Source organism: Morus notabilis, unplaced genomic scaffold (genome assembly GCF_000414095.1).
Source record: "Morus notabilis unplaced genomic scaffold, ASM41409v2 Scaffold2062, whole genome shotgun sequence".
Lineage (NCBI taxonomy): Eukaryota > Viridiplantae > Streptophyta > Magnoliopsida > Rosales > Moraceae > Morus > Morus notabilis.
Genome location: NW_010364422.1, coordinates 181,800 through 194,611, shown reverse-complemented (window position 1 = coordinate 194,611; position 12,812 = coordinate 181,800). Strand labels below are relative to the sequence as shown.

Below are 12,812 nucleotides of genomic sequence, written 5' to 3'. Positions count from 1 at the left end.
ACACGTGTTGGAAGATACACGGCAAACCTGCATACTAGAAACCATCAAAATCAGGTTTTGACAGAGACAGCCGTGCAAATTCAGCCACCACAGCCGAAGAAAAGCCAGTCACCGCCGAGTCAAGTCCCTTCACCAAGGAACAACTTGAAGCGCTCCAAAAGATTCTAAGCAGTACCCTCTCGCAGCACGCTGCTCCTGCCCCATCCGCGAGCATGCACGCACAAGCAGGTAATTCACAATCTGCATTCCTTGTGTGTGCTAAACATTCAAGACATTGGATTGTTGACTCAGGAGCATCGGACCATATGACGGGAGATGGGTCTCTCTTTCATGCATATCAACCGAGTACTACCAATCTCACAGTACGCATTGCCGATGGTTCCTTGTCTACGGTGGCCAGGATTGGATCCATTCGACTCTCACCCGAAATCATCCTCAAATCAGTGCTTCATGTCCCTAAACTCGATTGCAACTTAATGTCCATCAGTAAGTTGACTCGTGATCATCATTGTGTTACTAAATTTCTCCCAAATGTTTGTTTTTCAGGAATTGGGTTCGAGGAAGAGGATTGGCAGTGCTGAGATGTGCTCGGGACTCTATCTCTTCAAGATACCTCAACTTGGATAAGCTTTAGTTGGGAGCAGAAACCTTCCTACGAGTTAGTCAGTCAATAACTTCAGTCCTAAGTCTGTCTTTAATTCCAGTGTCAATAAAGATAGTGAAGTCATGTTATGGCACTATCGGTTGGGTCATCCAAACTTTATGTATCTCGAAAGGTTATTCCCGCATTTATTCATCAATAAAAGTTCAAAATTTTTTAACTGTGAGATTTGTCAACTTGCAAAATACACTCGTTCTATTTATCCAAGTGTGCCCTACTGTCCATCACAACCATTTGCGTTGATTCACAGTGATATTTGGGGACCTGCTCGAAAAAAAACATCACTGGGGCACAATGGTTTGTGACTTTTGTGGATGATCATACACGACTCACTTGGGTTTTTCTTATGAAAGAAAAGTCAGAAGTTGATAGAATATTCAAAGCATTTAACTCCATGATCCAAACACAGTTCAGTACTAAAATCCAGATTCTTAAATCTGACAATGCTAGGGAATATTTCTCCTCAGTTCTAGGCAACTACCTGTCCCGACAGGGGATTATGCAAATAAGTTCATTTGTCAATACACCCCAACAAATTGGAGTGGCTGAGAGGAAAAATCGTCACTTGTTAGAAGTAGCTCGATCCCTCACATTTTCCACTGGTGTTCCAAAGTATCTTTGGGGGGAAGCCATTCTTATCTCTGCATATCTCATTAATAGGATGCCATCCCGTGTTCTAAAATTTGGTACACCACGTCAAGCCCTCATTAACATCTTCCTTCATGCTCGTGTTCTTTCCTCCGATCTTCCTTTCAAAATTTTTGGATGTTTTGCATTCGTCCATGTATACCCCCAAAACAGGAGTAAGCTTGATCCAAAATCCATCAAATGCGCCTTTATTGGTTATTTCACAAATAAGAAAGGTTATAAGTGTTTTTGTCCCAAAATAAGAAGAGTCTATGACACAATGGATGCGACATTTTTTGAAAAAACTCATTATTTCTCCAAAATTGAAATTCAGGGGGAGAGTCATCAGAAAGAACTTCAGCTTTGGAGTTGGGATTCCTTGCTAGAACAACCTGGAATGAGCTCAAATATACAGCCACAAAATGCCGAGTCTAGCCCTATGTCCAGTCCAGTCCATGTACCATCAAATCAGCCAGAAACGTCTCCATTCAGTCCAGTCCTTGAAGCTTCGGCTAATCCTAATATTCCTTCCTTGAGTCTGCCCCGTCCTCTGCCAGTAACTAAAGAACTTCAGGTATACACCAGGAGGAAAAAACAACCTTAGGGGGAGATTGAGAACTTGGCACATCTCATACTTGTCCAAGAATCTGAACCGGACCCAATGACTGCTGAAACTAGCACAGGAGGTGGAAATGAGCCAGAACAAAAAGGATCACATGAGACTCAGACTCTAGATGATTCGAGACTACCTATCGCCTTAAGGAAAGATACTCGAACCTGTACTCAACATCCAATCAAGAATTATATATCATATGCAGGTCTCTCTCCATCCTATTGAGCCTTTACTTCAGGGCTGGATAATGTTCAAATTCCAGCAAACATTCTAGAGGCTCTGAGTCACCCAGGATGGAAACAGGCTGTCCAAGAGGAGATTATGGCCTTGGAAAAGAATGGAACTTGGACTATTACTGAACTCCCGCCAGGAAAGAAAAATGTGAGTTGTAAATGGGTCTTTACTGTGAAGCACAAGGCAGATGGAAGCATTGAAAGGCTTAAGGCTCGGTTAGTAGCAAGGGGCTTTACTCAATCCTATGGTGTTGATTACCAGGAGACCTTTGCTCCTGTTGCAAAGCTTTACACCATTCGAATACTCCTCTCATGCAGCGAATTTGGACTGGAAACTTCATCAACTTGATATAAAGAACGCCTTTCTTAACGGAGATCTCGAAGAGGAGGTCTACATGGAAGTTCCTTCGGGGCTGCGAATAAGCAACAACAACAATAAGGTGTGCAGGTTATTGAAGTCTCTGTATGGGCTTAAACAATCCCCACAAGCGTGGTTTGGTAGATTCTCAAGATCCGTAAAAGAACAAGGATTTATTCAATGTCAAGCGGATCACACGCTCTTTGTAAAGCGCTCTCTCAAGAACAGAGCCATTCTCATCGTGTACGTTGATGACATTATCGTAACCGGAGATTACGAGGAGTTACTGAAAATCAAACGATCCTTGGCTAATGAATTTGAGGTAAAAGATCTTGGTCCTCTACGGTACTTTCTAGGCATGGAAGTGGCTCGATCAAAAAGGGGAATAGTTGTCTCTCAGCGCAAATACACCCTGGATTTACTCAAAGAAACTGGTATGCTAGGATGTGAACCTGCAAGCACCCCTATGGACTCTGCAAAAAAGTTAGGGCGTAAAGAGGAAGGACTCCCAGTGGACAAAGGAAGATATCAACGTCTAGTAGGGAAGCTCATTTATCTCTCCCATACTAGGCCTGACATTGGTTTCGCAGTAAGTGTCGTAAGTCAGTTTATGAACCATCCGATGGAGGAACACATGGAAGCTGTGTACAGAATTCTTAGGTATCTAAAGATGATCCCTAGAAAAGGGTTGTTGTTTAAGAAAAACGGTTGCAGAAATATAGCTCTATACTCTAATGCAGACTGGGCAGGAAGCCAGGTAGACAGAAGGTCGACCACAGGGTATTGCTCTTTAGTCTGGGGGAATCTTGTAACATGGAGAAGCAAGACACAGACTGTGATTTCCAAAAGCAGTGCAGAGGCTGAACTAAGAGCCTTAGCAGTAACGATTTGTGAAGGAATATGGATCAGGAGAGTTATGACCGAGTTTGGGGTTGGAGTTTGAGAAGTCAGTGACACTTAAGTGCGATAATCAGGCTACTATTAGTATTGCAAAGGATCCAGTTCACCACGACAGAACGAAACATGTGGAGATGGGGTAAAGCCCAAAATTAAGGTAAAAAGAAGAATAAACCAAAATAAAAGCCTACAAAATTACTCCAAACTTTCTTTTCAAATCTTTTTATTAATCTAAAGCCGTGTATATTTCACACTGAAGGTAAAAGATAAAGAAGAGATGTGGAATTTCCCTCAAAGTTGTCATATTTAGATTTATTCATAGAAGGAAATTAGGGGTTTATAGAATCTGGATTCTCCTATTCTGATTCCTTAGGTTTAGGAGGAAAGTTTCCTATCCCTTATTTTTAGGGATTTGTTACCCTTGTTAGTTATGTAAATCGTGTATATAAGTGTGTAATGGTTACCGATTAATTCAATGAGAAAATAGAAGATTATTCTTCCTCAAAATCTTCACTATTCTAGGAAGGTACATAAACGCAAATCACCCTAACTAATTACCCTTTATTCTAGTTTGACTAAATCTTCCTATTTACAGCCTGTAACAATCTTCCTATTTACAGCCCTATGATTCGGTATATTTACTACCGAATATTCCATTTCCAACAATTTCTTTCTTCAACCTGTATGTGTGGGCTTTTTCATGGTGTTGCTTATCTTTGCCCTGTTTCACAGTTCCGAACGCTTGTCTATTTTATTGTAGTGGAATTACAAAATTGCTTCACTTGTGCATTGAATTTCTTTTCCGTTTTTTTTTTGTTTCTTTTCTTCTTTCTCTCTCCTGGTATTGCATTTGACTGATCAATTAGATTCTAATTTTTGTGCTGTATACATTTGTGTGGTTGGTATAGGAGTGTTTTAATTTGTCTATAATTTCTATTTGTGCAATCGGGTCTCTTTTAACTCTGCTTCTATTTTGTTTGTTCTTCAATTGTACTGCCTTTTCTTTCTCTTGTGTTTAAGCCCCCAGCTGAAAGCATTCATTCGTTTGCTTTTCTATCTAGCAATATGTCATGTGTTGTTTATATTTCCTTTACTTATTCACTATTCTATTCTTTTTAAGGAATACTATTTTGCATGTTGTTTGCTACATTCACTGTGTTTTGCTTCAAGATCTTTAGAGGGCATGATTAATATACTGTGGCCGTTTGAATATCTGCTTTTGGCCTTTCTTTTTGGGTAATGAATTGTTTATTTTTCCTTACATATATTCTTTTATTAAAGAAAAAAAAAAAAACTCCAACAGTGTCATCATAGTGTATGGATTCTATGCCTACACCTTTGGAAGCAACTCATAGTGTATGGGATTCTATGCCTACACCTTTGGAAGCAACTCAATTACCTGCTTCTTATGATTGCCGTAAAAATATATTGGGTTATTAATTGAAAATTACTTTTGTGTTACTTTACTGCACGGGTTTGTGTTAAATTCGTGAAGTTCTTCTAGGGTGCTTTGGAATCTTTTCAAATGGCCCCACGTTATTTAATAAAATTTTCACTTCCTTTTGACTTTGACTACAACAAAACTGGTTTCATCAAGTACCCAATTCCGTGTTTATTTGCAAACTTTCGACAACAATTATAGATTCAATTCACAACTTATTCAAAGATTTGTTTCAACATAACTGTTAAATTTGGATTATTGTAACTAATATTGGAGCATGCATAAGACTTTTGATATGCAATGAGGATTGTATGAGTCAGCTCGATTGTCTTGTCTTTTGTTCCATGCTTGTCTATGTTACTTTACAAATTCCCCAAAAAGCCTGAGCTGATAGGAGGTGTGCCAAGAATAGTATTTACATTCTTACTTTAGTCTTTTATGTCTAATTTGAATTATATATGTTTTTCAGGTTGCAGATAAGGACGCCTTGGGTCTTCTAAAGTGGCTTGCCACTTCTCAGGCAGCAGATGACATAAATTCTGATGATGAACTTCTGCGTGATACCATTTTGAGTCCATTTTTGCCCGCAACCAGAATTGAGGAAGTTTTGGAGAAAGCTAATATGGATTATGAGAGTGAATCTCAAAAGGAGTGCCAGGACATTCTTGATTCAGTTGATGATTTTGTTGACTTTAAGGATATAAAGGAGAGAGCTGATTTTACTAAAAATAGCCGCTGTCCCAACCTTTCATCTGGAGATTTTATTCCCCAAGTGGATGGTGCTGGCGATGATATGTTTACTCCCCCTGCCCGATCAACTGAAGATTTTTATGCAACTGAGTGCAAGAGAAATTTTGATGAGGCTTGTGAACAGCAGGTATTCTTGGAGGATACTCTTAGTGGGAAAAAGGTAGTGGAGGATGCTCACTCAAGCTTTAATCATAAGCACAAAAGGAAAAAATTGTTGTGGGGTTCTTTACCTTTTTCCACAAACGAAAAGTTAAAGGATGAAAGTTTCTGTACTGATACCAAAGGCCCCATCACTACCAGTCCTTTGTCTGGATATATGGGAGAACATGAACATTCTTCAATAAAAAATGTGAAGACTGATATTTGTGATGGGAATGAGACTGCTCCACTGGTTGTGTGCTCTGTGCGGGACTTGATGAGGAGAAAGCGACACCACCGAGTTGAGTCTCTTGAATGTAGCTCTCAGGGGCTAGAAAAGTCCCTTTCAGAAATGAAACGAAAAGATAATATCTTCCCAAGAAATTTAGATTTTCAAGTGTTTCCTATTGATGAGCCTAACAAGAGGCCTTGTGTGTCTCTTAGCTTTCCTCCATTTGCTGCTTCGCTTCAGGAGGTTTATGATGTGAAAGCAACTGGTGATGACTCTCCTGGAAAACTCCCCATTTTGTCTAGGAGTGGCAGCTCCTTGGTTGGTAGTACAGCAGATTATGGAAATTTTACTTCTCATAAAAGTGATAATAGCTATGGTAGTGGAGTGACCACTCTATCTGGGAACTTCTTATCCACAGGTCCTTCTTATGTGACAAGATCCTCACTTTCTATGCCTGGCGGTCCTGATTCTGCAGCTGCTATCGGCCATTCTCAGAACAGTCAAGAACCCAGGGTTCTATTACTGAAGTCTGATTTTGAGGATAACACATTTGCTGCCGAGAGATTGGAGCCAACAAATGCTGCTGCTTCAAGCTGTCATCAAACTGCTGTTGGGCGTGACAAGTTGAATGTGAAGAGTGGCAAGGAAGGTCGATCCTCCAGGGAATTGGAACATGAGATGTCTCCTGAGAAATCAGTTGCAATGAATATGACAACCAACATAAATGCTTTAAACAGTGGACAGAGCCAGGGAGGAGATGTTCCGCTGGTTATTACAACGGATCGACAAGATATGGACCTAATTTGTTTGACCTTCTACAGAAAATCCCCTGCTACTGATTGGATTACCGAGCCATCTAGAAAAGCTTTTTCTGATTCTTTTATCTCTCATCTTCCCTGTCAAGATAAGGAATCTCATGATGGAGCATCAGGTTTAGCTTTCAATTTACAATCTTGAATAATGTATCTTGCTTTGACCAAGTTTGCTCTTCCTATTACTATTTTGAAAGAAGTTTTTATTTAGAATATGGAACTATTTGCTGCATGTGGTACATAGGAGCTTGAGGCTTTCTATAGAAGCAAATTTCATAAAAAAGGCATTTGCATTTTTGGTTCTGATGATTGGAATCCCTGCATTTGGTATGTCAATAGAGTTTGAAGCTTTGTATTTTAGAAATTTTCATGCAAGAGTGTCTACGTTGGGGCTCTATGTACTATTTAGAAAATGATGTAATGACACATGGTATCACCTATTTGTTAGATGTAGAAACTATGGGTTACGTGATACATCTTGACTATGAAGAATTAGAAGAGTGTGAGTTTGTAACTTTTAATGATTATGACAATTTTATGAGACTTTGCTAATGTATTTTGTGAATTTTCTCTGAATTTAAGAATGAATTCGTCAGATTTTGGATTCTACAACTGCTGCTTTATTGATTCTTTGCTTCCTTCTACTTCAAGTGTTATTTGGTTAAAGAAATTCAAGTTTTTGAGGGTCTTTTTCTTGGGATTTTTTTTTATATTCATCTCATTCTGATTGTCTTTTCATAGTCAATGTTGATGAAAAATTTTCCTCTGATTAAGGGAGAGCTTTGGATGATTTTCTGCCATTCTTTATGGAAGACTGTCAAGGAGAGGCAGAAATTCAGACCAAGTGCATTACAGTTAATGAATCTACTTCGGAACATGAAGCTGCTGTTGGTGTCCCCGCACACTATCAAAATGATGGCTCATACTCGTATTTGTTAACACCTCTAGTTTCGCCCCCTTCATCTAAAAATGTGAAAAGATGGCTGTCAATTGGTAAAAAAAAAAACTATACTTAAGTTGCGATGTTTGGGCATTAGTTTTCGGAATATAAATCTAGTTTTTTGTTTTGGACTTCTAGGTACTTCAGTGGAGGAAAATACAAAATTGAGGAAGCCTACATCTCACAAAGGTAAACATTTCAGTGCTTTCTTGTTTTAGTCTTAAATTAGGAACTCTTTATCAGGCAATTGTAAGAAACTACAGGAACTTCTAGTACTCCAAATTGTTCACCAAGTTCTTCACCCGATGATTACAACAAGGCGTCTACTGGATCTGGTTCTATATCTCATCAACCATATATGAAGGCACAAGGGCCACAAGATAATTGTGACACTAACAACGTCGATACCATAAGGACCCTTGCTTGTAATGAGGAGACGGCTATGGTGCAGAGGGAAGGAAATTCTGCAAAAGTTAAAGCATATTCTGATTGTTCGCTAGATATTTCTCAGATTTCAGGGCCAGGTGGGAGATCCAAGCCTACGCCTCTTAGTCAAATTGGATTCCGAGACCCTGCAAGTGTTGGTGCTGGACAGCAACTGACGCTGTTAAGCATAGAGGTGTGTTTAGTTGTACTTTACTACATTGGAGTTGTTGCAAATTAGAATAACATGAAAGAACTTTGGTCCCATATTTGATATGTTCACCATAGATCATGTTAGTCAGAACTTTATTATCTTTGTTCATCCAATGTCGTTTATTCTTGTTATTAACGTTTATAGTCTCCTCCAGAATTTTGGCCAGTAGAATTCATGCATGACATTGATCCAATTTGAATGTGACATTGGTAATAGGTTCAAGTAGCATCAAGAGGAGATCTTCTGCCTGATCCTCGGTTTGATGCCGTCAATGTAATAACTCTTGCTGTTCATAATGACAGTGATTTTGATGTTGAACTCCATGTGCTTTTGCACAGTAAAGCTGAAAATTGTCAGAGGTATGGATTCTATGTCTATTTTGTGTGGGCATTTGAGAATAAGTGGATTCGCGTGGGTTACATTACAAGCATTAAGGATCGATTGGCTAATAATGACTCAATAACTAGAAGGATATATTCTAACACCAGTACTGAAGATTAGATTTGAATTGCCTCTGATGTTTATTTCTATCCACTTGCAGGAATCTCGACGGAATTACTGGCTGCACTCTGTTGATTTTTTATGAGGAGAAGTACTTGTTTGATCACTTTATTAAGTTTGTATGTTCACTTGACCCAGATATTTTGATGGGTTGGGATGTTCAGGGAGGTTCACTTGGTTTTCTGGCGGAACGGGCTTCGTATCTTGGTATAGGTTTACTTAACAGCATATCTCGGACACCATGTGAAACTAAGATTGCTGCTGGAGATTCAGAAATTCCTGAGAAAGGAGTTCTAGATAATGTAATTCCTGACTCAGTAATTGCTGATCCTGTTGTATTAGAAGATGCAATAATTGAGGATGAATGGGGACGGACTCATGGTAGTGGTGTTCATGTTGGTGGTAGAATTGTCCTTAATGTTTGGCGACTGATGCGTGGAGAACTTAAGCTTAATATGTATACAATTGAAGCAGTTGCTGAGGCTGTATTGAGGAGAAAAATCCCATATATTTCTTATAAGGTGCTAAACAGATGGTTTTCCAGTGGTCCTGACCGAGCAAGATATCGATGTATTGAATATGTGACTGAGAGAGCCAAGTTGAACCTTGAGATATTGAACCAACTTGATATGGTAAGAAAGGATGTCTCAGCCTATCTTCTTTGTATTTGAATTAATAGTTCAACAAATGGATTTTTTTCATCTTAATAAAAAAAGAAAGAAAGAAAGAAAAAGAAGAAGAATTAGTCAATTCCACCCTATCAAATTCCTTCTCTGTTGACTTGGTACCAGGATGGGAGGATGGGAGAATTGAGTGGATACTTCACTTTGTTAAACGTATTTGTTTTTTTCGCATTATCAATTCGGTGACCTATACTTCTTTTTTTATTTGTTTTTATCATTATTATTATTTTGGAGGGGATGGTGATGCCTATAGATAGCATTAATTTGTGTCTTCCTTTAGTTGGTAATGGAGAATGTTTAGAGGGATGATACGATCAGGTATAAGTTCCTCCCATTTTTCCCCATTACATGCATATCTGTGGCCTTGGTCCTTTTTTTTTTCGTTGTTAATTCCGAGGAACTTTTGAAAGCAGGAACGTTGCTTTCTGTTTTTCTATATTGAATGAATATGCTGTACATAGGGCTCCTATTTATAATACAATTATGAAAATCAACTTTCCTAAAGTTATGGGCGAAATCAGGAAAGTGATTAGCTGAATTAAAAAACAAATCAGGAAACAATTTATCCTAAATCAGGAAACTAATTTCTATGCACTAGATTCGGGATTTCAACACTCCCCCTCAAGTTGGATCATATATGAAATCATCGAATTTTTGTCTTGCAAGCCCTTTGGTGAAGATGTCTGCCGTCTGATCTTGAGTAGGAACATAGGTCATGGAGATGATCCCCTTTTCCACCTTCTCTTTGATGAAATGTCTATCCACTTCAACATGCTTGGTTCTGTCATGTTGGACTGGATTAAGAGAGATGTTAATTGCTGCTATGTTATCACAGTAGAGTTTGATTGGGAATTCTACTGTGACTTGGAGTTCTTCTAGGAGTTTCCCCAACCATAGTGATTCACATATTCCTTGAGCAACTGCTCTAAACTCAGCTTCGGCACTGCTTCGAGCCACCACATTTTGCTTTTTGCTTCTCCAGGTTACTAGATTCCCCCATGCAAAAGTACAATTACCCCGAAGTGGATTTTCTGTCTTCAATTGAACCTGCCCAATCTGCATCTGTATAGACTTCTATACCTTTGCAGTCCGCCTTTTTAAAGAATAGATCTCTGCCAGGTGAACCTTTGAGATATCTGAGTATCTTGTAGACTGCCTCTAGGTGAGCCTCCTTTGGTGAGTGCATGTGTTGGCTTACCACACTCACTGCAAATGCAATGTCCGGTCTGGTATTAGACAAGTATATTAGCTTGCCTACTAGTCTCTGATATCTGTCTATGTCAACTAACTTTCCAGCATCTTCAGCCTTCTTTCCAGCTTCAATCGGAGTGTCACTTGGTTTGCATCCAAGCATACCGGTCTCCGTGAGAAGATCAATGACATATTTCCTTTGGGAGACACTGATTCCTTTCTTTGATCTAGCAACTTCCATTCTCAAGAAATACCTCATTTGCCCAAAATCTTTAACTTCAAATTCTGTGGCGAGAATACTCTTTAACCTTTCCATTTCTGCTTCATTATCACCGGTAAGGATTATATCATCAACATAGACTATTAGGATTGTCTTCTTCCCATCTTTGGCTTGTTTGTAGAACATAATATGATTTGATTGCCCCTGTAGATATCCTTGGTTCCTTATCACCCTGGCAAACTTGTCGAACCATGCTCTTGGGGACTGCTTGAGACCATAAAGTGACCTCTTGAGTTTACACACTCGCTTGTCTTCTGATAGGTCCCTGCCTAGGCCTCTTATTAAGTTTACCTATTCTAGAAAGGGTAAAAGAGGGAATGTGAGCATAGAGATCGAGGCAGTGGAGGGCAGTGCTAAGGTGGAGAAGTTTATTAGAGGAATCTGTTAGAATAGTCGGCGCAGAGAGGTTATAAGGGAGAGTAGAGGGGTAGGAGAGGGGGTGTGGAATTTGTTAGAGCTTTGAGCTGAATTTAGGAGGTAGAGGGTCCTCGAAACCCCTCAGTCTTTTTCCTTGTATTTCTCTAGACTAATTCTCTAAGATATCCGAGGAAGTCTCTATGTAATGCTGGAAATGAAAGTGATTCAGTAATAAAAGGAGCCAGAACCCCTTTTTCTGGTTATTCAGTGTTAGATCCTTGCATTCTGTGTTGTTTATCTTTGAAAGATTTCCAGGTTCCTATCAGCTTGGTATCAGAGCGAACGATCCATGGCGAATCGACCGGTGGAACCCCGACCTGAGAATCGTGAGGAAACAGTGGAACGGCGCTTGGATCATCTCGGCAAGACGGTGCGCTTATGGGAGCGATGGTTGACCCAGTACCAAGGTTGCAGGAAGACATGACGGTCCTCACGGATCAGGTGGGTCAAGTTCAAGATGCTGTGCAGCGCATGGAGGCGCTCCTGGGGCAGCACCTCGGGGGAGATCGCGCCCCTGAACCCAGGCAGGGGGCCAGGGACAGGGACCGAGGGCGCGTGTTCAGGCTAGAGTCGCCGGTACGGCAAGGAAGGGTAGAACATCGGGGAAAGAAGCTGGAGCTTCCGATCTTCCATGGTGAGGACCTGTATGGATGGCTGTTCAGGGCGGAGAGGTACTTTATGATCAACGACGTAGACGAGGAGGAGAGAGTCTTGGCAGCGTCCGTGTGCTTAGAAGGACGAGCTCTGGGGTGGTTCCAATGGGCGGAGACTCAGGAGCGCTTTGCTGGGTGGAGGGATTTCCAAGCTGCCCTACTACATCGTTTTAGCCGAGCTAGAAAAGGTGACCTAACCGAGAGGTTGATGTCCTTGAAGCAGGGGGGGACGGTGGCGGAGTTTTGCGATGCTTTTGAGACACTGGCGGCAGCTTTGAGAAGAGTGCCAGAGTCAATCTTCAGGGGAGCCTTCCTCAATGGGCTGAGGGAAGACATACGGGCCGGGGTGAAACTACATAGGCCCATTAACCTACAAGAGGTAATGGATGTGGCCCAACAAATTGAAGATAGGAATGAGGCCCAAGAAAAGTTCAGAAAATTGAAAATGGGCCGGGGATGGAGACAAGAAGGCCTGGTACGGGGACATTCATTTACTGAACAGCCCAAGGTTCACTCTTCCCCTTCTGAGAGCTTCCTTCAATCCAATACCCATAGGGATTCGGGAAACCTTCCCACGAACAAAGTCAGACTCGGCTATTGCTCAAGTGGCGGCGTCGAACCGGGATCTTCGACTTTCTGACGAGGAGATCCTCGCACGGCGGGCCAAAGGACTGTGTTATCGGTGTGACGAGAAATTTGGGCCTGGTCACCGATGCAAGAACCGACAGCTTCAGGTCCTATTGGTGGC

At 40.7% G+C, this 12,812-nt stretch overlaps 1 protein-coding gene across 1 annotated transcript in view; it reads left to right on the top strand.

Annotated features, from left to right (window-relative positions):
* The window catches only part of LOC21390103 (DNA polymerase zeta catalytic subunit), a 34,635-nt gene that overhangs the window by 10,903 nt on the left and 10,920 nt on the right, over positions 1-12,812 (top strand). Inside the window, exons 12-17 of the mRNA XM_024171151.1 lie at positions 5,300-6,881; positions 7,537-7,755; positions 7,841-7,891; positions 7,966-8,321; positions 8,556-8,698; positions 8,881-9,472. Of these exons, the coding sequence (XP_024026919.1) occupies positions 5,300-6,881; positions 7,537-7,755; positions 7,841-7,891; positions 7,966-8,321; positions 8,556-8,698; positions 8,881-9,472 (2,943 nt within the window). The remainder of the gene's footprint in view (positions 1-5,299; positions 6,882-7,536; positions 7,756-7,840; positions 7,892-7,965; positions 8,322-8,555; positions 8,699-8,880; positions 9,473-12,812) is intronic.